Here is a 27,435-nt window from a genome sequence, read left to right on the forward strand (position 1 = left end):
TGAGGCAGTGTCGGGGTGGTACTCAACAATATCACAATGTGGTTGATTTAAGGGCATTACATATCATCTACGATGCCACCTCACTTTTTCTGCCGTGATATCAGAATTAACAATATAGGAATATAGTGTCGCCATGCTTTTTTGTTTACATCAAACCAGTTGAGTAGTTCAGTACGGTCTCATGTCTCTGCTGGTGTGCCCTCGGGTGGAATCCTCCGGTAACATGCGTTGTGCATTAACAAGTATGTGAACAATTCTGATCCAAGACGCAGCCGGTTGGCTTATGCGAACAGGAGGTTAAAGTATAAAAGTATAAATAAAATTATTTCTCGGGGCTTGGGAGAGAATCACTCAACCACTTTTCCTCTTCATGAACATTTTCATAGTCAAAGTCTCTTTAATGTGCCTGCAGGTTTTTTTAATTTAAAATGTTTGTCCTGACATTTCACTCTAATGGCTTAATCAGCTAAACTTGGACTTGAAATTTGAACATAAATGGCCAAATTTGTGGCTGTTTGGTGGAGTCAAAGATGAAGAGGAGTCTTAACACTGAAGTCCAGTAGTTCAGGTGTAGCAGTGTAACTGATTGCGTTACAATCTCAGTGATGAGACTTCTCTCCCTTAATTATCCGCTGTCATCTTCCTTTTCTCCGGCTCTTGACAGTTTAATACTGAAGATAACCCCGCAGGTTTACCGACCACATTAACCGCCGCCTCCTTACTCCAGAGAGGGAGACGGAGAGCCTATTTGCATTTTCTGAGCCTTAAAGCAGCCAGACGACTCCCAGTGAAGTGACTCTTAATATTTAATAACCGTTTGAATGTTTAATGCAGCTCTGACATTTGCCAGCTTCTATTAATTTAGAAGCAGGCAGCAAAATGTCTGTGTCCCTGCTGAGGGAAATCTACAAACACATCGTAGTGGTGACAGTACAAATAATTCAAGCTGTTACTGTACACTGACTTTCAAGACCTTTGCAGACATGTAATACATCACTGTTTTCATGTGTTAAAGCAACAGTTTTTGTACTAGCTTGTTGGTTGTTACGTCAACACTGTTATGGATAGAGCTGCAATGCTTGCACAGTATTTGGCATCTGTCACTGCTGGTTAACAATGGTGAGTTGGAAAGTAATGATATTAGGGAAGCGCAGTCTTTTCTGTTCTCTCGCTGCAGCAGGGAGGGGATTTTAGTTGATTTGGAGCTAGACTGTTGGTTAAACAAAACAAGACATTTGAAGACACCATGCGTGACTCTGGTATTGCGTATGCGTATTTTCCACAATTGTTCAAAATTTTATAGTGTGCTTGTGCCTGCAGCTGTGATGGCCAGATGAAGCCCCATGAAGCCTTGAAGCTTTCCATCCAATTGGTTAAAAAAAAGGTTTATTTCACGAGGCTTCATGTGCTCACAAACCCCCTTTCTGGTCAAAACCTTTATAATCATTTCAACTATTTGTGATTGGCATCTTGGCCGTCTGCAACAGTGTCAGCATGGGAATAATCACCGCCAAGAACAATTTAGTTAGATGTTGTATGGTTCATTCATTCATTCACTTACTCTGTTTTTGATTAATGTATGGGTAAGGGCAAGAGTCTATTAATGTCGAAAAACGTGTCAGTATGATTTCAGTCAGTGTTTGAATAAATCCAATTGGACATTAGATGTTTATGTTGAACCTGTTGCAGTGTTTTCCAAAGACAGGACAGTGATTGTGCTTATGAATACTGATGATGATGACGACTTTATTCATTTTTAAGAATTGTGCCATTTTCTGTACACATGCTCTGAAGCCTCGGCACAGTCCGTCCCATCACTACCTGCAGCTCTTAACTCTATCCCTGCCTGTCCTCTCTTCAGCCTCCTGTGCAGGTTAAAGGTCTGGACGGTCTACTGCGGACTTCCCTGGACCTAGAGTTGGACCTGCAGGTGTCTCGGACACGGCAGGCCCGTCTGGCACATGAGCTGCGGGTGCTACGGGAGCTGAAGATGCAGCTGGAGAAGGCGAGGCAGCAGGGCCAGAGGGAGCTGCCGGCCTGGGTCCAAGAAGATGAACGATTCCGTCTCCTTCTCAAGCAGGCCGAGAAACAGGTGAGTGACCCATTGCAATGCATCCATGTGTGCTTAAGTGTTCTTATCACGAGTTTTAGCCCTCTAGACGGTGTTTTAAATTGTAGTAGAGCAGTTTCTGTGATGCTCTACCAAACTGAACACCTGTGCTTTTGTCTCTGTTCAGACTCATGAGGAGCAGCTGCAGGAGAAGCGGGTGGAGAAAATGATGAGGGCAGCAGCCAAGGACGTTCACAAGATCAGGGGCCAGAGCCGCAAAGAGGTCCCGGAGGTCCAGACCTTCAGGTGGGAAAAACAACAGGCCAGGTGGCAAACAGAATTTATCTAGATGAGAGTAAAAGCAGAATCCCCGAGATGAAAATGCATAAAAAGTCAGCTGTAGAGTTGTATTCAGCACACAGTATCTGCTAAAAAATGCTCAATAAAAAACAGACAGCATAAAAAACACTTCACAGCCAAGCAGTGATCTACTTCCTCGCATGCTTTGTGAATAATGACTTTTTAGAGGTTGTATTTCAGACACGAAGAGGCAGAGGTAGGAATGTGATGAATATAAAATGTAAGTAGAGTGGGACAAATAATAAACACAAAAAATCTATTTTGACACAACCTTGATATATTATAGTCTATAATTTGGCACCAACATGCAGATCCATTAGCAGGAGCTCATACTTTCTGTATTCAGATGGTTTAACTCACTTACTCATTTTTTACTCATTTTTCATTTTGCCGGCTTGTTTTTTTGCCCTGTATGGCACAATGTAGATTATTGTTTTTTATCTGATTTTGCAGGGAATCTGTCCTGGTGAGGCATTTAGAATTACTTTTTAGGAATAGCTAATCTTCTCGCTGACGGACTCATTTGCCTATGTAGGTCATAAAGAGACATCACTATTAAAACTTTCCCATAACCAGTTAAAAACTCCTTGTAGTTGCCTTAATTTGATAAAGAACAAATGTATGGATTTAAATCTAAACATTTCACCTAAATACTAAAAACTATGAGAAGTCATAATGTTTGACATCAGGTTTTTGTTAGAAACACGCTCAAGCTAAAGAGGACATGTTGGCTTTAAGGTCACACTCAAAGGTGCTGTAAATAACATTTAGAACATTAATATAGCAGTATACAAATACTTTCTATGTACGCCAAGGGGTGTCCTCAAGCGTCCATATGTGAAGACCCAGCTCTTCAGAGAGCATCTTCTCTCCTAGCACCACACGATAATTCTACTCCTCAAAGAATTGTCACTAGCACTTATTGATGCACTAATAGCTCTTATTGCACTATACCTTGATTGTTTGCTTTTACTCTTCCTGTAAGTCACTTTGGATAAAAGCGTCTGCTAAATGACTAAATGTAAATATGTGACGAGTTGGCACTGAGAATGAGAGCCCTGTGGCTAATCCCTGCTCAGACACTGAACCAAATGTGCTCTGAATGTCGGGTACAGCACCATTAAGGTAAAGATCTCCTTGTGTTCAGCTCTGACTGTTTCCTGTGTGATTTCAGAGAGAAGATGGCATTCTTCACACGAGCAAAGACCAGCATTCCAGACCTGCCGGCTGACGACGTGTAGAGAAGCATTTCAAAGTATTTCCCCCCCTTTGAGTCTTAACCTGCTGTTCCCATACAAATGAAGCAAACGTTTGGCGGTGTTATGAAGAATTTTTAAAGCATAAAAAGATGTTTAGCAGAGAAAACACTCAAAACCACGAAGAAACACATTTTTTAAACAGCTGAGCATTTCTAATGTGCATAGTCTTTGTTTGTAAATTAGTGATAGCACTGCTAGAGCTTTTTCTTTTTATTATTTCACTCTCTTTTTCCACTCTCTTTATGGCGTTGTGTTTCTGTTACTAACAGGCTGTTTATAGGCTCTTTGGTGTTTAAAATCATTCCAGCACAAAAGTCACACATGTACATACAAAGAGTTTTGTATTAAGTGACACATTTGGACAAACAAATACATGTATGTATATTGATTGCACAAAACAATGTCAAACAATGGTACTAAAGCAAAATAAGCAACTTAAGCTGATGATAAAAGAGAAAATATCTATACTTAAGAGATATTTAATATTGACTGTTCAAGGTTTGTGTTTTTTTAGAGCATTTTAAAAACTTTATACGCAGACAAACATAAGCACACCTGAAGCTTGTCTGACAGCACAGATGTTTGTATATAAGCCTCATCAGCATGCCTTCTGTATGAGCTCTAGTGTCTTTCGGCTCACGACACAACAACACGAGAGGAAAACTGGAGTGTCTTCGCTTTACAAACATTACAGAATGAACCTGATCTGAACAAGATTGTTCTCTTTTTGGTGGAAAGTAAAAAGTCGTCATGATTTTCTCTCACCAGTAACACACACACTCAGCAAAGTGTAGAATCAGCACTAACTCTCACTAACACTCAGGTAGTTGTTCGGATAGTCTGCACTTTAGGAAACTTGAGGTATAAGTAAAGTAAAGAAGCTTGATGTAAGTTTTTGAAAAAAATGAAAAAAGAAACCTGTAAACCTTTGCCTTGAATGCGCTGGAACGATTGTTGATTGTTGAAGCAAACAAAGATTGTCGAATCACACGCAGGAAGTGAAGATCAAATGTATTTTTTGATGACTGTGAACTAAAAGGAGTTTTTATTTCAGACTTCAACTTCCCTCTGTTTCTACTCTGTAACTGGATGTTTTGGATACATATCTGAGTCGCTCTCATGTCTCTTAGAACTGGACGTTCTGCAGCTCAATCTGTATATCTTGATTCATGTTAGCATGGTGCCCCAGCAAAACTGAACACATCAGCTTTATATTCTTCTTATTAACTCTTTAAAGCTGCGCAGTCAGCAGCAAACAGCAGACAGACACAGGTAGAGACTATCTGGTGAGCAGAATGGGAAGTGTAGCAGCTAAATAAGCAGTTATTTCCATCAGAAGTTTGTGGAAACCAAAAAAAGAGCCAAAAGCGAGTGAGTATTGAGCTTAAATGTATTAGTTGGACATAAAAATCACTTCAGATATAATGATGCTTAACACATCTGTAAATAGGTAACTATAGTGATAATATGTTAATGTGGTATCGCTGTGCTGCCCCCAAGAGGCCAAAAACATAAATTACAGCAGGTTTCAAGCCTTACCTTTTTTCTCCATGCCACATTAAATTATAAATTACAAATGATATACAATCCTGCAGCCAATTCCAAAAAGGAATACTGTCAATGAGTTTAAGTGATTTATTTATTTATTTTTCACAGGTAGTCATGAATATGGACATTAATGTTTTAATGTTTTTTTTTTTAATTGTTGGACTGTCAGACTACTTTGAAGTTTGAGAGCTGCATTAATATTAAAGGTTTTAGTTTTATATGCTGCTGGTTTATTACAATGTATGGTATGTTTTGAAATCACAACAATGACCTAAAAGTCAACGGTCTAATAATTATAATGGAATTAAAATGAAATGTACATTCTGCACATTCAGGAAGTTAAACTCTAAAATTCAAATGAATCTGAACATCTATTTTCATAAATATGTTTGGATAATTGAAGATCTTTACTTTTTAATCTGGCATGCAGACTCTCCTTAGATGCTATCAGTTTAATCAGAGAAAAGACATGTAAAACATGAACTGTTCCTCATGCTGTTAATTGTGAGCATTTGCATAGTAACCTGGCTTTGGAATCAAATGAGAAGGCAGTAAGAATCGTACTTTATCTGTATGTGCAGAGTGTCTCAAATTCTATACCTCTGACACGACTGTGTGATAGTCAGTTAACTGTTTGTCCTCCTGCAATGTCATTTCTATTCAGCTCAGTGAAGACTTACTGACGTCTGACTTTGTTTCCATGGCAACCCGACTTATAAATCAGCAGCAGACCTCGACCTCGGCACATCTCTTGTTTACTGACTCTTTGTGTTTGTACCTGGATGTTGAGCAGCTGTTGTAAAAGTCGTCCTTGGTGCTTTTCTCAACATTTCACCTGCGTTAAAGCAAAACTCTGAAGGTGACATACCTCATGTTCCTACTCGCTGTAATATTATAAATGCTCCTGCTGATAACTGGACTCTTGTGGAAGATGTGTCGTAGAGGACATTTTTCTTGTTTTACCATTCTGAGAAATACCCCTGAAAAATACAAAAAAATATTTTTAAAAACTACAAAAGTTGTTAAAAGGTGTTTTGGTACCTGCAGTAAATGATTGACTGAAATAAAAGTGTGTGGAGTCATAAAGCTTTCATTTTAATAAATAGATGACTTAATAGATAATAATAAAAAGATAATAATGAAAGAAATTTAGAAAAAAAGCCTTAATTCATTTAAAAATAAATAAATGCACAGAAATACAAAAAAAATATTCATTGACTGTGGCATGTGGGTTTTATTGCTTTAGCCAGAATAGTCAAGACACGTCCCTTTATTATCATATGGATGAAAAAAATAAAGGAATGAATGAAAAAGCCTGCTTAAAAGATAAATAAATGTGAACAGAAAAAGTAAATTAGGAAAATATAATTATGATTAATATTAACATTAACATTTATTTGATCAAATAAATAGAGGCCTTTTTTCTACATTTATTTTATTAAATAAAATAGAAAACACTCAAAAAATGAGTTCATTACACCCACTGGATACTAATTATTAAACATTTTAAACATGACAGACTGAAAACAAGTGAGTTTTAGTTTTATTTCTTTAAATCACAGAAACACTCTAACATTTACCAAGGAAACAAAATTTGGAAAACACTGTGACCGACAAAATTGAAAGCAGGAAAAAACTAGTAGAGGGATGAGAAAACAGTGAAAATAAAAAAAGATAAAATAGACAACAAGAAGGACAAGATTACAGATCTGAAGATCAGAACATGAAATAGAAATGAATAGTAATAAAAAAATATGTTTACAGTCCTAAAGTGGAGTCACCTGTGATATAATATTACAGAACATCCTGCTCCGGTTATATTTGTGCTGATAAATAAATGTAGTGCTGTTTTTTGGGGGAAAAATGCACTGTCATCATCAGCGGTTCTTGCTGGGTCACCATGCAGAATATGTGTTTTGGGTCCATTAGGTGCTTTGGATAAAAGTGACGCAAACACTTCATGAAATCATGTTTTCATTCCCATTGTAAACAAGAATGTAGCTGACAAGAACCTCTCTGCTGCTGTCATCACAGATGTGTCTCTGTTTTACTGTTTGTAGATAAAAAGCAGCTCATATGATGCTTGAACTGTAGATCCAGTTGAGAGTCGACGTACAACCTTTTTTATTTTATTTTTTGCCTGTGTTGAACATGTGTTGCCTTCGGTGTGTGTATGTTTAAGATCAAAAGAGGTTACTATTTTCCTTGTTATTGGTCTCTACTTCCTGTTCCCTTTTTCCCACGTCACCAAGTCACCCTCCAATATTTCAGTGATCCCCAGAAAATTCCTAAAAAAATGAAAATCAGCCTTGTTTTCGGATAATTAAAATCCTTTAAATGTTTTGAATCTGCACAAAAAAGAAAGATAGTCAAGACACATTCAGGTAGAAGTAGAAATATTTTGCACAAGTGTAAAGGAATAACAAGTATCACACAAATGCATAATAATCAAACAACACTACAGCTCTTAGCCCTTTGTCTAGGAAAAGACTAAAGAAAAGGTGCAGCTTGACAGGAACTGAATCAAATGCTTTGAGGATGTTCGCACTGAGGCTGTGTTCACACTGCAGGAAATTAAAGTTTGATTCTGGCTGATATAAGTCTGAACAGTCATATTTCTGAACTAAACGATGTACAAAAGATCAATACCAAAGATTTAACACCTGATGCTCAAAACAGAAACTGAGGTCACCGTTGATCCAAATAATAGCTGTACAGACATTGTTAATTTCCTCTTCTGCTCTCGTGCAACAGTTTGAATTGACGCTTGTGTGGACATCCATGTGAGATAAATGTGTGAAACTTGAATCTGATGGAGATGCAAATGTGCAAAGTAGCAAAAAAAGTTTTATTATATTGGCCTTTAAAATTCTACTGTTGACTCTACTTTTCTTCACAGCAAATACACCTTAAGGCCTGACTTAATCTCCACTAAATCACTCCATTGCCACAACAAACTGGAGCAACATAAAAGATGTGTGAATTTTAATCTGACTGTTCAGACTGAGATCCAATTGCCACAAATCAGATTTGTAGTCAGAAAGTTGCAACAAAAAGATAATGGCACTATTGCTGTGTTTCTTTTTTGTTCAAGAAAAGAAAAAGAGACTTGTTAAAGTCACATGACACAATCGTCTGGTTTCCTCCTGCAGTGTGAATGCAGCTGTAAACTCTGACGGGGCTGAGGGTTTTACTGTAGCAGGAACACTGTGAAATTAATGAAAGCCTTTGGAGTTATGTGAGAGAGTGTGCCTTTTGTGGAAAGTAACATGTAAACTTTTTTTCTTTCTTTTTTTCCCCCTGAAATGTCCAAACCTGGTCGCCATTGTCTGATCTGTAAGAAGCTGGAAATGTAGAGAAATGTTTGCATTAATTTTCCTAATGTAAACCGTTTTGTTTTTTGTTTTCCTCCACTGTAGAGCGAGTAGATTTAAAGAATAGGACTCTATGTAGTCTGAGGAACAGTACTGTTTATTTTAACGTCCATTGAACTTTGTCATGATCGACCGAATGTTGTTTAACCTCTAAATCAAAAAAGACTCATTTATATATAACAACATCTGGATGAAGGAATGTAGGTTTTTGTTACGAGAAATCACGATCATTCAGAGAAAAAAACAAATGCTGTTAGTCACAAATAATTATTTTTTTCATCATCTAGGTTGTGATATAATTCTTGTTTATTTTTTGAAGTTCAAGTGCATTTTTTTCCTCATTTGATTATTGTTTTTTGTTTTTTCCTAATGAATCTGTTTGTATTAAGACTGGCGATGAACCTGGTAATGTGTATGGAGGCGACTATGAAAAAACATACAGCATGTATTTATTGCACTTTGTGATTTGGGTGTGCTTTTCCTGTTTTTCTTTTTATCGTGAGAGTCCCGAAAAGCTGTGAATTTTATTCTCAGACACTGTACTATCAACCAGAGTTGTAAATATTTCACCAGCACAAAAAAAACCAAACAATATGTTTTGTAGTTTCACAACAAATAAAAAAGTTCTTCTCTTCTATTTTGCTTTTTTATTTATTTATTAACATTTATTTGATAACTTTAGCTACTTTCCATATTCAGATTATTAATACAAAATATTTCAACATGAGTAGTAGACAAGTAGTTCAAATACAAATGTATATTTTGATGCCATTACTTTTGTACTTTTACTTAAGTAACAATTTAAATGCATGACTTTTACTGGTAACAGAGTATTTATTTTAACCATGTGTTGTATTTTGGAAGCGCTCATTTCATGTATTTTAATGTGAAATGTATTCCCAAAAAGTAACTTTAGCTGTGAAATGTATTTAGTGCATTAAAAAGTACAATAAATACTTTTGAAGTGTAGCCTAGTGGACTGTAGTCATAAAGCCGTGTTTTACATACGGGATGCAGCAGGTGGCGCTGTCGCTGCAATACGCTATACGATGGTGAGCGATTCGCCAGTAAACACGAAGAAGACGATGTTTCCGGAAGTGCATTTGAAGTTGTGAACTTCTTCCTCCTCCCGGTTTGTTTCATCAGCCACGAGTTTCCACATCCATCCGACAGAAGAGTTTCTCTCCGGTGCTTCAGAAAGATGGGGGACCCTGTAACCGAGTACACAGCCCGACTGCAACAACAGGTAACCGACAGGCTTCAGGGTAATGTAGCTGATGTTAGCTAGCAGGTTAAATGTGTGCGTAACAGTCAAATAGCAACACACCGGTCATCGCAACTCCAAACTTCATTAAAGAAACTGTTAATTTAATGTTTTGCCCTATAACTAAATGACATTACAAAGTAAAGGATGTGTACCGAGTGGTTGGTTATCGCTTTGACATTCGGCTTACGATCCTCACACCAAACATCACTCATTTTATTTAACAGTAATGATAACGTTTGGCTTTCCTGTTATTCCTTTCGCTGTCGACCAACATCACTGTGTAGTGACAGAAAGTTACATCAGCGATGTATCGGGACGTGGCTGTCCAGAGTTTTAAAACCGTCCTGTCGTTATTTAATGTCTCGTTACTGGTGCTGATTTTACTTGGAGATCGTTTGGATGTGAGAATCTAGAAATTATAAAAGGAGCTCATAGTTAAATGAAGTCTTGTCTGAGTCCCAATCCACGTAGAACAGGTTATACCAGTCTATGCTTTATTCTTACACACATGCATATCTCATGGACGCTATTAGTCCAGTAAAAGTGAAAGGTAGCTACATCTTACAGGGAGATCAAGCTATCCTTTACATAATATTAAACGTGCAGTTTACAGCTGGAGATAGGTAAAATCTATGCTAGACTAGAGCCTGGGTGATTAATGTTTTAGGAAAAGGCTAATTTCATCATTTGGATATTACTAACCTGCAGTGGTGTAATTTTCTGATATGGCAAATCGTTTCATCATTTTGTAATTGTCTACTTTTTTTTCGATTAATTGATTGTTTATGTAGGCAACGTTTGAAAATAGTTTTAAAATACAAATTAATTAGTTTAAATAATTAAAATTAAATTGCTAGATTTGTCTGACCGACAATCTAAAAACTATTATAATATATTCAGTTAATTATCATGTATGAAAAAGATAATAAATTATTTATCAATTATCAAAATAGTTGAATTTTCTGTCGACTATTATTTGACTTATTATTTCAGCTCATATGTAATAGAAGATGTAAGGTGAGAGAGCCTTGAATCTTTAACACAGCTTCTGTGCTATCTGTCAAAGGGCAAAATTGATATGCTGATAAAATATATATATATCTTTATTAAAATACAGCCAACAACATCTAAGACAATAGTGATTTCAAGGTAGTCAGTTTGCAGTTCGAATGTGTGTTGCATCATGTTCTGACAATAAATGGAGCTCTGGGTTTCATTCTGACTCGAGGTACTAAAAAACTCTTTATGGCTTAATTTATGACCAGAGTACCTGCTGGTGGGAATGCAGTGGTGGTTTAATACATTTCAATCCAGTGTTGTATGCGAGGCTAAATGTTTATGATTTACATACGCTGTGGAAAGTCAAATTGAAAGTATATTGAAACAAAACTAAAAATACATACATGTATCACTTTCTGTTTTACCAAGTAGTGGTAGAAGTGCAGTTAATAATGACTAATCTTGTCCGTCACTAAGCAACATAAGCACTGATTGTTGGTGCAGTACAATTACTGCCGCTGTAAAAGCAATGATTCACTTTGAGTCTCTGATATTACCTTTATCTAAGGCAGGAGTTTTAAAGTCACTGAGCCCCGCCTCAGAGAAATTCATGACAACAAAAGTTAATATGTAATATTTTGTCACACCTATCCTCCAATTTTTTTTTACATTTTGGATGATAATCATGCTCTAATATTTGGAATTATACAGTTCCTATAATTAATTACATTGTTTTAGATGTTTCAAAAGTAGATTTTTCCAAAGATTCAGCTGCAGTCAGCTTGCAGTAGGTTTCACTCTTTGCTGTATGAACTCTTGCATCACATCACAGGACAACAGTACTGTAGCATCTCAAAGCCTGGGTTATCTTACAAATCACAAATGCAAGTGTGTGTGTCTTTTGCTTTGGTTTACAGGAGCGGGACATCCGGAGTCTCTCTGCAGAGATTGAGAGTCTAAAAAACCCACAAAATCTGAATCCATCTCCACGTCTAGACGAGCTGCGGGACGAAAACGCCAAACTGAAGTACCGCCTCAATGTCTTGAAGAGGGTGAGTGACACAGCAGGACTACAGCAGAGTAGAGCGCTCTCTGCTCCAAGATGTGCACAACTTCATCAGCTGCTGCTGACTACTGAAAAGAGGTTCAAACCATTAACTGCAGCTGTTAAGACTTCAAAAGTTAGTGATGGGTAACTAATGGACACAAAAGTTTTTTAAACAAACAATTATTTAGTGTAAGAAATATAAGTTTTTATTAATTTTGTTGAATGAATGAGCAACATAGGCTGTTTTATTTTTTAAAAAGTTTTTTAATCCATATTTGAATAAAACATCACTTAAACTGTATTGGCGAATGTCTTGAAATTCCCACTTTATATGTATTCTTTTTTTATTTAAAAGAATAAATTGCTTTAAATGTCTGGAGGTGCGTAGTGACATCATATCATATTTCAGTTGTTTTTTAAAAGTGCAACTGATTGTGTTAAATGAGCATAAAATATCATCTGGAAATTATATTGTAGCGTTTTTTGTGATATCAGCAAATATAATCCATATAGCATCGTGTTGTGATGAAAGTTGTGATTTACAACCATAGTGTCTTGAAATTCAAACAAAGGTTATTATTGATGCAGAACAGAAAAGGTGATCTGAACTATATAGTGATCATTTTATCTTGTGTGAATGTAGGATGTATTGTTGTGTAAGTTAGACTTTAGCTTATAACTCAACGTCTTCTATAAATGAAAGCTTTCATTGTTTCTATTTGTATATTCTTTTAGGGATGACTACCACATAAGAATTAGTTTGTGTTTGATAGCATTATTTGGCAATGGCCATTTTATTTCCGAATGCACCAATGATTGTTTTGCAAATTGAAGCTGTCAACACAAGTCAAAGTCATTAAAAAATGTAGTTAAACAAACAACAACTTTTCTCATCAGCCCTGCAGCATAAATTAACTGCTCAGCTGTCCATTTGGACAGCATGTTTGTTCCATCATTCACCGTCTTGCCAAAATATAGCTGAAAATATAAAGCTCTTTCTCCTGCCCGCCCCCGTATCCAACATTTAATTTTTAGTTTTTTCCTCCTTTCCTCTCCTCACGTTGTGCTGTATTTCTTTTCTTTTCATCTCTGTCTCCCTGTCCTGTCCACCTCCGTCATTGTATGTGTGTTTAAAGTATACGTTTGGACGGGTTGATGGCTAATTTAGTTGTCCTAGTATTTGTTACTCAATGACAATAAAGGAGAATCTGAATCTGAATGATTTTGGTGACGCTGATGTGCTGTGTGTCTGCAGAGCCTGCAGGAGGAGAGGGCGACTCACTGCGGTAAATCCATGACCAACATCAACGAGCGTCTACAGGAAATTTTCGGCGAGGCTATCCGGGCTGCCTGCCCCGAGCTGGACAACCCTCCGCTGTCTGTCGCGCCCAACCAGCAGGCCAAGTTTGGAGACTACCAGTGTAACAGTGCCATGGCCATGGCCCAGGTTAGACTGCCAAGTCTGTCTGTGGATCATAGAAAATTACTCTTTCACTCCCCTTTAAATGAAAGTTCTATATTCTGGGTTTATTTATGTTTTCAGTTATTTAAATTCCTAGCTTTACTGTTTCTTGAGTACATTTTAAGAATTAAAGTTGGGTTTAAAAACATTTTTTTTTTATTTCAAAGCCACTTCTTTCAGTAATAAAAAGGGTTTTTAGTGATTTGATTTATATTTTGATGCTTTTCATTGTAACAGTGAAATAATATATTTTGTTGACCACAACCACTGCAGGTTTCCCCATAAAATTCCAGTACATCAAATTAAGAAATTACACTTACCACACAATTACTATTTAGTTCCTTTGAGAGCTGCAGTGAATTTGGCTGCTGAGGAGGCCATAAAAGGTTTGAAAATAAGTACTTTTTTGTCACTTAATTTAACACTGTTTGAATCAAATTGTCTTGACTTCATTGTGTTTCAGATGCTGAAGTCAAAGGGAATGAAAATCAACCCGAGGGAAATCGCAGAGAAGATCATCCAGAATCTTCCGGAAAACGAACTCATCCTGAAAACTGAAATTGCAGGACCAGGTAAAAAAACATCCCACTTTGAGTCATTTAAATGAAAGAAAACTAGATTTCTCCTCTGCTTTGTGCATTTTTTTTTCTTATTGCCTACATATATTGGCTTTTCAAAAATATTTTTAGTTATTGAGCAACAAGGAAACCATTGCAATATTCTGACAGTGTAGACACAAATAGAACAACTTGAAATTAATTTACACATTAATTCATTCACAAATCACTCATGTCATTTTCCATAAACTAAATAGATTGTATTCTAGATTTTAGGTCTATAATAGTTTGCAAATAATGCGAAAAAATACCTATTCATAATTTTGTTGGATTTTCTCATTAATATATCAAAAGTTAAAAATGCCAATAATTACCATTACCATCTAATTTTAAATAGATTAACAGTTTGTTTCTCAGAAGCAAAATATTGAAATATCAATCAGTTAATGACTGAATTTGAAATCTAACTTTTTTGAAAACATTGTGCATAAAAAAATATTGAAAGCTTCCAGGTATACTAAGCACGTAAAGCTCTTCAGATAGTCATCTGTATTCTCTGGTCCAGTCTCATTAACTCCTCTGACGTGTTTCGTGTCTTCAGGTTTCATCAACATCCATCTCAAGAAGATGTTTGTGTCTAAACTGTTGAGCAACCTGCTGGTCAACGGCGTGCAGCCTCCACCGCTGGCCTCCAAGAAGAAGGTACGTCACACTCCTGAATGTTAGATGTGATTTTCTACATGTTGGATACCTACTGCAGAGAAGGTGGAGTGAAACGTGGAGAATAAAGCCTCACACTCGTTTACTAAAACGTTCAGAAGGATTAGAAATATTGTTTTTTTTCACCGTTGGTTTACTTGTGGAACTAATTCTCCAAAAGAACAGAACAGCCAGATGATGACCTTGCTGCAGCCAGAACTCAACATATTTCAAAGGATTAAATACAATTCTGTTTGTTTCGCAAATTCATTTCAGTCTCTCTTTTTTTTTGGTCTCCTCAGTGTTTAAGCCACATACTTCCTGATTAATTCACTAAGTCTGTTTCTCTTGCATTTTTTGGCGTTTTTCCTTGTTGATGCATGAACTTTTCTAGTCAAGCATAAAAATAGTTTTTGTGTGTGCATTTTATTTGTATAAATGATTTGTATTTCCATGCGTGTAGGTGAAAACACACTTATAGGTGCATCTCAATATATTAGAATATCATAGAAAGTTTATTTATGTCAGGAATTCAATTCAAAAAGTGAAAAATCACATTATATAGATCCATTACACACAGAATAAACCATTCATGTCTTAATTTATTAAATTTCTTCTAATCATAATGAGTATGGCTTACATTTAATGAAGGCCTAAAATTCAGTGTCTCAATTTTTTTTAATATTACAAAAGACCAATTTTAAGTATGTTTATCATGGAAATTTTGGACTCTGAAAGGTATGTTCATCTATACGCACTCAATACTTGGTTGTGGCTATTTGACTTGAACTACTGGAAATGGACTTTTCCATCATATTCTAATTTATTGAGATGCAGCTGTATTTTCACTGCCCCATGTCTGCTGGGTCAGAACATTAGAGACTCATATGGTGTCATTTGATCTAAAGTCACAGCATTAAAAAATGACTATAATGATAGCAATAACAATAAAAGCAAGGCATTTTATTTGTATACACACAGTCGGGGAAAAGGTAGAACTTAAGGGTGAACAGATGTGAGATGTAATCTTCTGAGTTTAATTTTAAATGTAGTTTAAGCCTAGTTTAATTTCATCATCCGTTTTGTTTGAAACTGATGACTGACTGATAATCACAAATTTCAGTGTGGAAATCAAAAATGTTAATACTAAATCAAGTCTGGTTAGGTTTTTTGTCTCACGGTTTTATAATGGTTGTTATTTATTTTGTGTGTTGCTCAGGTGGTGGTGGATTTCTCCTCTCCTAACATCGCCAAAGAGATGCATGTGGGCCACCTGCGCTCCACCATCATCGGGGAAAGCATGTGTCGGCTGTTTGAGTTTCTGGGCTACGACGTTCTCAGGTCAGTTAGAAAACCTGCTGTAGCTTAAACATGATCGCATTATTCTCAGCAAGGCTGACCACACTGTTCTGCACTCACTCATATTACAAATGTGCTTTCTCTCTTGAGTGAGAAAGAACAGGACTAAAAGTGTACAGACACATTAATATCACTGTGAGTGTGTTGTGTTCAGTACACACCAGAAAACTCAATTGTTGCATGGATGAAAAATAGACACACATCTTTTCTTTTGTGCAAAACATTTTCTGTATGGCCATTTTAGGACATTGCATACTGGGATACAAATATAAACAATTTGCGTATATGGAAGATGTTAGCTGCCAAAAAGAAAAAAGAAAAGATTGGATAAATAAATGCCATTATTGTACCAAAATGTTACAAACATTATTATAAATGATAAATATAGCTAAATAGATTAAGAAAGTACAGTTAAAACAGATTAAATGAATACATTTAAAATTGAAAAAATACTTTTTTTTAATAAACGTGTATATATATATAAAATGAAAAAATGAATTTTCAATTTAATTCACATTTTGTAAATTAATGCTTACATTATTGTTTTTTTTATTTGTTGCTACAATATAATGGCATTAATTTAACTATCCTTTTTTTTTTTTTTTTTTTGCAGCTTCTATCCATAGTATACATGTATCATGCTAACATACTAAGACCGGAGATCATGAATCTCCATAAAGCTGTTCAGTCTTCATGAAAATTACTCTTATATCAACATGTTGACGGTGAACTTTTGACTTTATTGTGGTTTCACAGAATAGTCGGGTGATTATGACCCTGATTTCCCACACACCAAGCATCACAACAAACTGTCCAGTATTTGGATGTCTTACACAGGACCAAAGTGGACCGACAGGCTTCTCTATTCTTCAGTCAGAACTACTTTTGTACATTAGATGTAAGAAGTAAAACAAGTCTCTGGTATTTTATTTTGACACTGCTTATGCCACTCTCAGGTTGAACCATGTGGGAGACTGGGGGACCCAGTTTGGGATGCTGATTGCCCACCTCCAGGATAAATTCCCAGACTACCTAACTTCCTCCCCGCCCATTTCTGACCTGCAGGCCTTCTATAAAGTCAGTTAAAACTCCATCTGTCTCTGTCTCTCTGTCGTCTGCTGCTGCTCACTGTCTGAATCCTCAGGGGACAATAGAAAATGATGGCAAAGTATCTGAACACATTACAAAGGATTTAAACATTAAGTACTGTTTCACACTCAGTTTGGGTTTAATGCTACGAGAGAGAGCCAAAAGTTTGACATGTTAAGAATTATTTGTTAAAAACTTTTGACAGTTAGTGTCAGTTATAAAGTAAAATTTAATGTCAGTAGATGAAACATTCTATGGAGCATTACGTGCCTGCAGCATAGCACTTTTATTCTACACTGTTTATGTTGTGTGTGAATACTGCATGCATCAACACAGAACATTATCTGTTCTTTCTCCTGTTGTCTTCCCTCATTTCTCTTCACACCTCATTTACTTTTTACATCATCCACACTACTCTTTTTTCGGTCCCTCATTTCTTTCTTTTGTCTGTGCCCACCTCGCCCCCCCCCAATCAGGAGTCTAAGAAGCGCTTTGACGACGAGGAGGACTTTAAGAAGCGAGCGTATCAGTGTGTCGTCAGACTGCAGAGCAAAGAGCCCGACTTCATTAAAGCCTGGAACCTCATCTGTGATGTTTCCAGGAAAGGTACGCTGCACATCAATCTATCTGTTTATGGGAATATTGTATTAAAGGAGCAGTACTCTCTATAACCCACAGAGCACCGTGTAATGCAGACCTGGGCATTAGGTGGCCCGTGGGTTGTCCCTGTCCGGCCCACATTAAAAATCACTACAACTGCAGTGCTTTTATTTTGAAGGCGATTTACATATGTGCAGGCAACGCAGCTGCACAGAAATGCGCTCAACAAAAAACAGAGTTATCTCGTTACCATGTGAAAAGCAGTTATTGCTTTTTGCATGAAGTTAAAAAAAATGCTGGTTAACTGCATAACATACATGCTCTATATTGTTTTTGTGGTTTGAATGTAATTTGTGAGTCTGAAGTTTTTACATTTTTTACGGCTATATTTGACTTACTCCACATTAACATGTATTCTTACCAGTAGCAGCTCAAAGCCATATCATTTCTGCATTTTTTAAAGCGATGAAATTAATATTGAGCCGAATTTTGTAGTATATGTCAGAGCCTCCGTAACCATTGCAGAATCTCATGTGGTCCCTTGGGAAAATGAATTGCCCACCCCTGGTTTAATGCATACTAGGATGTTTTGTTATATTTTCAGTAGTAGTAGTAGTAGTAGTAGTAGTAGTTTTTGAAGGGTTATTTGGTGAATAAAACAACACCCTAAATAAAAATGTTCTCAGTTTGTGTTCAAGTTGTTTTTCTAGGTTGTTCTTTTCTTTTTCTTTTTTGTTAATTGCCCACAAAACTAATACTTCAATGGCGATTGTGTGTGTTTCAGAGTTCCAAAGGGTTTACGACTGCCTGGACATCAAGATTATCGAGAGAGGAGAGTCGTACTACCAGGAGATGATGACAAGGGTGGTGAAAGAGTTTGAGGAGAAAGGTCAGTGTGTAGCAGGTCAGAGGTCACAGGGAGATAGATGAGCACTGATGTTTTCTCTCTGAGGACTTTTCTCAGGAGATTGTCAGAGAAACCCTTTATTCTATTTCAGATTATTCATTTTTGACCCACTCCAGAATGGGCTTTTTTATGGGCCTCCAGTTTGAGTCCCTGGTGCTTCTGTACATGTTTAAGTCATATCTTTATCTAACTGGGTTATTAAAGAAGCATTGTTACAGCAGTAATACCATGTACAAAATCCTGAGTTCCCTGATGTGACCACCAGGGGGCAATATTGTCTTATAAATGTGTTCTTCCAGATTACAACATGCCTTGTTTTTTTTTTCATTTCTTTTCTGGGTTGACTAATTTCCTTCTTTACCCTCTTTTCTGCATGTCCCCATTGCACTCATTATCTCTCCCCCCCAATGATACCCAAATTATTTTTCTCTGTCTTTCATTTTCCCTTTTTTCATTTCTATCCACTCTCTCTTCCTTCTCTTGTGTACCCTCTTTACCTATGTATCCATCTTTCCTTTATTGTTGTTTTATTTCTCTGTCTTTCCTCTCTCTTCAGGTTTGGTGGAGCTTGACGAGGGTAGAAAGATCGTCTTCGCCCCCGGTCAGCAAATCCCCCTAACCATCGTCAAGTCGGACGGCGGGTACACCTACGACACGTCGGACCTCGCAGCACTGCACAATCGTCTCTTTGATGAAAAGGCTGACATGATCATCTATGTCACAGACAGCGGACAGGTGGGTGGAGAGAGAGAAAGAGAAGAGCTTCCAAATAAAGGAGCTGGATCAAAAAAAACCAACACAGAAACCTGGAAGTACAAAGGGACAAAACTGCCAAAAGTTACGATCCAAACTACCTAATAGGGAGCAGAGGGACTTTTTGTTTCACACCAATTGCTGTCCTGTTAGTCCTGAACTATAAGTTTAGCTGTTCTGTATTACTTCAGGAGACTTTTGATCTTCAGGGCTGAAGGAGGAGAAAATCGACTTTAAAGTCAGATTTGTTTCTTTCCCGTCACGACTGGCATTGCATTAGAGATAAATTGTTTTTTTACTTGAGTAAAGTGTTTGGGGAATAAAATGCATCCTAAACTTTATTTGAGCACAAACCGCAACAGTAACAAGCAACGCTGGCTTTGATCTTGTAAGAGTATAGATGAAGCATCATCTGGTTTCATGCAGACACCGTTTGTAGATAAAATAAAAAAATACTTTTTTCTGTTTTTGAGATGTAAATGATAACAACATCCAGACTGCTACTTAGAATTATTCACTTAAATGAATCTCTCTAAATATAATCATTTTGTGCTTCTTACTGAAGTCAGAAAATAAAGAGGTCATCGTCCGTGTCACAGACAGCAGAAGCAATCAAAAGGGGAGGGAGGATATTGGTATATATCAAGTTACGCTGGTGGCTATAACATTGTTTCATTATCGTTATATTACAGCTATTGATGTTACATAACCAAAAATGGATAAATTACCTCATCTCCATGCATCCTGCAGAAAGCTGTGTTTATTTTTATTTTTTCTAATTTATGAAAAGTTCTTTCTTTCTTTGGCTTCCAAAAAAGTTTCACACATGAGCCAGATCAAGATCTTTTATGACAGTGGTTCTCATGGAAACACTACCGCTTTTGTTCACAGGAGGCCACAATAACAACAACAACAACCTGTCAGAAACATTAACAAGCTGACAGTTTCTTTTGCTAAAAGAAATAAAAGGATGACTGATATAAAGGTTGTGTCCTGTGTCTCTAAATTGGGAAGCACCTGTGTTGTGGATTTGCACCAACTGTAATGGTGCCTGGAGGATGAACTCTATGGACTTTAGTTAGCCACTGACTTTTCCTCTAGTACTATCAGGAGGCTGTCATTTGTGGTTTTGATTGAAATTACTGAACAACTACAAGATGGATTACCATAAAATTTTGTCCAGACATTCCTGTCTAGCACAGGACGAATTTGATCCAATTTGGCTTTTCATCTAGCATCATCATCAGGTTTTATTTTGTCCAATACTTAATGTATAAATACCAGCAGAACTAATGACATTCCCGTTAAACTTTTGCTTTATCTGGAAAGTATAAGATGACATTTATGTTATATGCCACTGATTTTCTCTTTCAGGCCACACACTTCCAGGTGGTGTTTGCTGCGGCTCAGATGATTGGCTGGTACAACCCTCAGGTGACCCGGGTGGAGCATGCAGGCTTTGGAGTGGTGCTGGGGGAAGACAAGTGAGTTTAAAACACACAGAGCCTGGGGTTTTGAAATATCTTTTTAAGATCAAGACACTCACTCTGTTGGCACTGACTTCATACTAATCAAAGGAATACTAGAGCAGTATGGATCTTCATATCAACCTCTCTGCAAGGGAGTGAATAAATGTATTTCCCAGTGTGTGTTTTGGCTCTGCCCACTAGTTAGTTCCCCTCGGCCTCTGTTCCCATACAGGTACTTTTGTAGTGGCTAACCAACAGAGTTAATGTGTCGACAGACCAATGCTGCAAGCGCTGTTACCAGCTAACAACTTTTTCGCTATATTTAGCGACTATTCAGACTCTTTTTCAAAAATACGACGAGCAACAAATCTGGTGTTATTGGAGACTCGTTCCGACTCTTCTTAACGAGCAGTGGGCACTGACCTAAAGCACTCACAAGCGGCCTAGTCCTCCCGCAGCAGTCTCTCCCACCTGCAGTCAGAGCAGGAGGTGTTAACCCATCACCGTCCAGTCTGCAAATGAATCATGCATGTGCGGATTGCCGCCTCAACCGTATCCATTCGCCGTTGACTAGTTAGTAGCGGCTCAGAAAAGTACCTGCCGAGGCAGGTACTCTCTCCCAAGCCACACCCATAACGGCTCACTAGAGGGAAAAAGTACCTAATGAAAACGCGCCTAAAGACTGTATATAAATAAGGGTCAAAATTCTAAGACGGAAACAGAATAAATCATGGACAATGACAAACAAGTTCATTGCTATTTAAAAGCACACATTGTTTTGCTATGCTTCTATCCTGCTCGTGGTGTTAGCAACTAGTCAATCATAAGGTAGCCCCGCCCCAAATCATAAGCTTCTTTATCATCATTATGCAATATAAAGGACAAATGCTTTTACATCAATCCTCAAGTCGGTCAGTTGGAGCTGGTGGATGTAAAGGGTTAAATATGCTGTGGCAGTAAAACTCCTGACTCTGTCAAAGATTGTTAGTGTCAACACTAACAGTCTTTAAGGATTGAGTGCTGTAGCTGCATACAGACTAATAACAGTTTAAAAGGAATCCAAATCACCGTCATCAGAGCAACAAAGACGAGCATCTCCACCGACCGAGGCGGCTCCACCACACTATAATCATCTGGATGTCCTTCTCTGTATCTTTATCACCACTGCTTCATGTTTTTATTGCATTTATTATCATACATAAAAACTGAATTTTACTACACGACTGCATTGACAAATAAAAAAGGAAAAATATACAGCGGCTGCTCCACAAACAGTTCAGTCGGTGTTTGAACTGGTAGTTCAAACACAAGGCTGTTATTACTCAGCATGTGAGGTGCAGGAGGAAACTGAAAAGTTGTGCAGTAGGTGGACAACAGTAATTAAAAGTTGGACAACAACCACATGAGATCGAGTCTGAGAGATGCTTTTAGCCTGAACACAAAATAAACATTGACACACCGAACCCACTTCAAAAAGCTAGAGCATGCAAAGACTGGCGACTGATTCATATTTCAAAAACCTTGAAGAATGCGACCAAATAACACCTGTGGTGCTATTCTTAGACGGTTTGGAAGAAAATGATGTGTCAGTCAGTCTGAATTTGTTCAAAAGAACATTACAGAAGTACAAACACTCTACATTAGCCAAACTACAGTTTAGCAGATGATACAGTTTCATCATGTTCAGTCCCATTTATTGGCATTTTGCAGCGTTCTGCGCTGGCAGAGATAAAAAATTAAGACAAGTTGGTTGAAATCACTGTTTTACAAGGCTGAACAGACTGAATTCTTCCACCACAGATTCAGCATGCTCAATTGGCTCAATGGCTGCTAAAGAGAGCCAGTTAGAGGCAACAAGGAAGGGGAGAAGGACCCCCCCCCCCCCCCAAAAAAAAAAAAAAAAAAAAACTGCTGTTGAAAGATGGATCGTGTCAGGGTCAGAATTTGAGGTTTGAAAACGGGAAGTTAGACTTAAGACATAAAAACTCAGATTTGAGGCAAAAAAATAAGAATATGAATTTAATACGGGTGTGTCAGACAGAATTTGCAGAGCCATATGATTGAATTCAGAATCAGAAGCTGAATCATATTTTATTGATCCACGAGGGAAATTCAGTTTCACTCCAGTTACTCCAACAAGAATAGAAAGAAGTAGAAATATGTGTACATAGATAGAAAGATATGTCGGATGGATGGATAGTAGAGAAATAGAAAAATATACAGTCTTAAGAAAATGTATAGATATAAAAAATACTATTATTGCACACGTAAGCAGGTGACAGGTGACAATACATTTTAATAATTTAAGGTGTAAGGTGTAATGTGCTGACATGATTATTGAATTATTACTAAACAAACAACACTATTTACAACATTGAAATCAAATCCCAGCAATAAACATAAGGAGTAAAATGTTATACTTGTTTGAACCAGGAGCGTCTTTTAAAAACTGCTGCGCATGTTTAGAGCACAGTGAAATGCAATAAAATTTCACGTGCTGCCTCGGCCTCGGTTCAGTCTGCATCATCATCTTCTCCTTAACTGTTTCCCTCATCTTCTTCTCTACTTCTTCTCCTTTCTGTCTTCTTGTCACTCCCCTCTCCACTTTCACTTCTCATATTCCCCTTCCTCCACCATCCTCTTCTTGCTCACCTTTATTTTCACCCTCAGCTTCTTCTCCATCTTCTTCTCTTTCCATTTTCAATTCCGTTCTCCTACTTGTTGTCGTCCTCATCCTTTGTCTCTCTTCGATCACAATTTAGTTGTCCCGAGCATTCGTACTTACAGTGTGCATACTGTACACCCCCTGTGTATTATTTATTCCGTTTTATCGTAAGCAGTGATTACTGTGTGGCTGATAGGTGAGCAGGCTCTATAATTTGAACACTATCTGTCACGCTGTTGTTTTTTCCTAATCAATCGTCCAGAGGAGAAGAGCCAAGCCCAGGCAGGAGGTTGATGTTACGCTTCGCAGAGGCCATAACTAAGTGCTGCTAAACGCCCCACAGTAACCTGAGGGGGCGTAAATTGGCCCCACAATGTCTGCGCTACTCCAAACGCCATTATAAATTTATCATGCTGTTTTCATAATCGCTCATCCAGACAATAAGGGCTTAAAGCAGCCATGGAGGGGAGCCGTTATAGCTGCAAGTAAACACAGAAAAAAGGGTGTTTATTACATTTTTGGCTCATGTTGTGCATGTAATGCTCATCTGATTTGGTCGATTGTACAAAATGTGTCGCCCTGAGGTTTCGGCATGCAGAAGAAATCTGATTTCTTGTCAAAAGTGTTGGCGAACAAGGAATGTTCAGTGTGGGGATGTTGACACGTTAACACAAGCGCTCACTGAACTTTTTACATTTTGTCTTTCCTGCTCAGGAAGAAGTTTAAAACCCGGTCTGGAGACACGGTGAGGCTGATAGACCTGCTGGAGGAGGGACTGAAGAGGTCTATGGACAAACTGAAGGAGAAGGAGAGAGACAAGGTGAGAACATCATCATTTTGGCCTGCTGATGGAGATCTCTCTCTTACTTCTTTCTTCATCATTATGTCAGAATGTGTCTCATCTCTCACTGCTGATTTACAAGGAGAGAGGGGGTTGTTTGGCAGCATTTCTGGGCAGCGTTTTGCAAGGATATGAAACCCATTCCCTACACATGAGCTTTTATTTTTTAACATCGTAAAAAAAAGTTTCTCTCTGCTGTAGGACACATTTGCTGTGTCATAAACTGAAAGAGGAAGGTGACATTAATAAAGGGCAAAGACATTACACTTAATTTTCTCTTAACCTCCAGTGGCGTCTAGCCATGCAGACAACTTTCGTTTTATTTGTCCCGGTTTTTAAAGACGCTCGTATCTGACATTTCTACCTCACCCCAGTGCAATGTAGGTGAACTTGTGGTGCTCACAGAATCATAAAATCAACACCTCTTTCCAGAAATCGTGTTCTTGTTACTCTGGATAATCCACATTGGTGATATATGAGCAGTGAGGATGAAAGCTTATTCTTGACCTTGGGATTATTTGTCAGACAAACTAATTATAAATCAAAGTCACTGTACAAGCTTTTTGCACAGCTTTCCCCTTCTGAGAACACTGTTGAGCAATTGAGCAAACTATATTTTTTTTGGAAAGGATTCAGCTGTAAACTCTGGAAAATACAAGTAACTGAACCATTTGTTAAAAGGACAGTTTAACCCCAAATTAAAAATACATATTTTTCCTCTTACTTGTACTTTCTACTTGTTAACAATATAGATTGTTTTATTGTGAGTTTCACAGTTTTTATTAAATCTCAGCCTTCTCTCCAATATAATGGAACTACTTGGCACTTGGCTTGTGGTGCTCAAAGTGCCAAAAATATATTTGAAAAACCTCAACAATAGTCATGTTTCCATCAACTAATTTCTACGCACATTTTGAAGACTGGCATTAGAAAAGCTTGATGGAAACACCAAAATTTTATAAAACTTTCAAAAATATCCATACATTTTTAACTTGCTTGAGGGTTTTCTTTATTTTTCCAAATAAGTTCTGACGTAGCGAACATTTAACTCATGACTGATCAGCTGTTTCCGCTCTGACATGAAATAACAATCATAACTTGCCCAGTTAAATCCTATTCCTGAATCTCTTACTGTCTCTTAACTATGTCTTCTTCTTCTACTGTTTACTGACGGAATAGCCTACAGCAGTTAATTACACTGCCATCTTCTGACCAAAGTATGTTAATGCAGTTTTGTTTGTTTTGTTTATTTGCTCTAAACTGATTAGCCCTAATTAGCATTTTCTTTAAAGCGACATTTCAAAATTCTGCTTCAAAATTTGTTTAGAATTTAATGGAAGCATGGCTACCGTCTTCTTTCAGAAATGATGACCTGGTTGCTCCAAACCTTGTTGTGAGCAGTCCATCCATGTAGGAATTATACGAGAAAGAAACAGAGTCAGTGTAATGGCCGTGAATGAAGAGCAAATAAGAATTATCTTATTTTGTCATATTGACACTGAAAATATTTAAATTGGGGGGAAATTAACATATCTGAGGCCTTTTGACAGGAAAATAAAAAGTTAGAGGACAAAACAACAAACATGACAAACACGCCTCCAGGAGTTGTTGTTGTTCTAAAGAATATCTAACTCTATAGGAAGTCTGCTTTATTTCTCTAGTTTTACCTCAGAATAAATGGTTACTGTTGCAATATTTCACATGATTTTACCTTGCATTAGCATCATTTTATATACATTTTGTGTCAAACATATAATCTTTGATAAGCAGCCATTTAGTAAGAGGGATGTCGTCCTGTGAGCAGCTCATTATTTCCGCCCGGCTTTTGATTCACCCTGAATGACGAGGCTTATTTCACGGTAATGACTGTCTGACTCTACAGTATAGCCATTAATTCTTCTCACACTCATCCTCCACCAACCGAGCCAAACTGTGGATCTTATTGATCATATCCAGAGCAACCACGTCTGAAATATATGAAACAATGCCACCAGATTTTTTTCTTCTGAGCTTTGTAGGGCGGCCCAACTGCGTGTGGTCTCTCTTGATCACACTTGCGGTTATTCTTCTCTTCCTCCTCTTCATCTTTTCATCATGCTCCTCTTTTCTTCTTATAACTTGTGTAAGCTTGGACCTTGTCATGTGTGCAGCCACACTGATGCTTTTTCTGGCATTTTTTGACTGCGGAAAACACGTCAGTCTCTCCTTTAAATTGTGTGTTTTAGTTCAACAGAAAACTAAGAGGGTCCACAACTATCTGGAAAAAAAAAACATTTCAGCTCACATCTGCTCAATCTCAGAACCCATCAGCTATCAGTCTGATGGCAATTTAGCCCCTGTGGGCAATGGCCAACATTTCTGCAGAAATATAGAAAGCCCATGCGGTTCCTCTGTAACCAGCGGATAGCCGGATAACAGATCCATGACTTCCTCTTCTGTGTCAGTGCGTCAGTATTTTCAGTCTGACGTGAAATGGTAGAATGGAGTTGGTGTTGAGATATGACGCCTGCGGCTGTTTTTTTTTCTGCATACAAATGCAGATAAATAAATTAAAAAAGCTAGTGACAAGTAATAATTAATTGTCATCAGACTATACTGCCCTACAAAGCCTAACTGCAGTAACTACGCAATGAGTAAAACTGAATAATGTATGTAGTGAAGTATATTTTAAAATGTTTAACAACTCTATTCAAAGATTTGTGTGTTTTAGACATAGTACTATAAAGTAATGTTATATTTTAGTTTTAATATAATTTTATCTCACTTTTTTACTATATAATAATATTCCTATCAAATAAACTTAAACGGTATAAATGAATCTACTGCGGTCTGCTTTGGTTTTAAGTTGGATTTTGTAGTTACTGCAATCTTTATACAATAATTTCTCTGAAATAAAGTAAAATTGAAATCTAATTTTAATGCCCTATATAAGCTACACATTTTTACAACTGAAGAATACAAATTGCTTTGAAATGAAAACTTAATTAGAATTTAAATGTAAAGAAATCATTCGGGCCACGGGGCAATCGCACCGAGCACTGGTCCCTACAGCAATAGCTGTAGCTGTAGGGACCAGTGCTCCGGGCGAAGCCCCGAGCACTACTGTTATACTGTGGATTTCTTCTTCTT

General features: G+C 37.4%; 2 protein-coding genes across 2 annotated transcripts in view; both read left to right on the forward strand.

Annotated features, from left to right (window-relative positions):
- wwc1 (WW and C2 domain containing 1) overlaps positions 1-7,063 on the forward strand; it is a 53,227-nt gene extending 46,164 nt beyond the window's left edge. The window contains exons 20-22 of the mRNA XM_059351201.1: positions 1,862-2,092; positions 2,238-2,356; positions 3,585-7,063. Coding sequence (XP_059207184.1) covers positions 1,862-2,092; positions 2,238-2,356; positions 3,585-3,651 — 417 coding nt within the window. The 3' untranslated portion in view covers positions 3,652-7,063. The remainder of the gene's footprint in view (positions 1-1,861; positions 2,093-2,237; positions 2,357-3,584) is intronic.
- Positions 7,064-9,703: 2,640 nt separating this feature from the next.
- Positions 9,704-27,435, forward strand: part of rars1 (arginyl-tRNA synthetase 1) — a 29,687-nt gene continuing 11,955 nt past the window's right edge. The window contains exons 1-12 of the mRNA XM_059352383.1: positions 9,704-9,837; positions 11,775-11,909; positions 13,161-13,352; positions 13,831-13,939; positions 14,526-14,626; positions 15,843-15,964; positions 16,939-17,059; positions 17,548-17,677; positions 18,456-18,560; positions 19,135-19,313; positions 20,706-20,815; positions 24,180-24,285. Of these exons, the coding sequence (XP_059208366.1) occupies positions 9,793-9,837; positions 11,775-11,909; positions 13,161-13,352; positions 13,831-13,939; positions 14,526-14,626; positions 15,843-15,964; positions 16,939-17,059; positions 17,548-17,677; positions 18,456-18,560; positions 19,135-19,313; positions 20,706-20,815; positions 24,180-24,285 (1,455 nt within the window). The 5' untranslated portion in view covers positions 9,704-9,792. The remainder of the gene's footprint in view (positions 9,838-11,774; positions 11,910-13,160; positions 13,353-13,830; positions 13,940-14,525; positions 14,627-15,842; positions 15,965-16,938; positions 17,060-17,547; positions 17,678-18,455; positions 18,561-19,134; positions 19,314-20,705; positions 20,816-24,179; positions 24,286-27,435) is intronic.

This window comes from Centropristis striata, chromosome 15 (genome assembly GCF_030273125.1).
Source record: "Centropristis striata isolate RG_2023a ecotype Rhode Island chromosome 15, C.striata_1.0, whole genome shotgun sequence".
NCBI lineage: Eukaryota > Metazoa > Chordata > Actinopteri > Perciformes > Serranidae > Centropristis > Centropristis striata.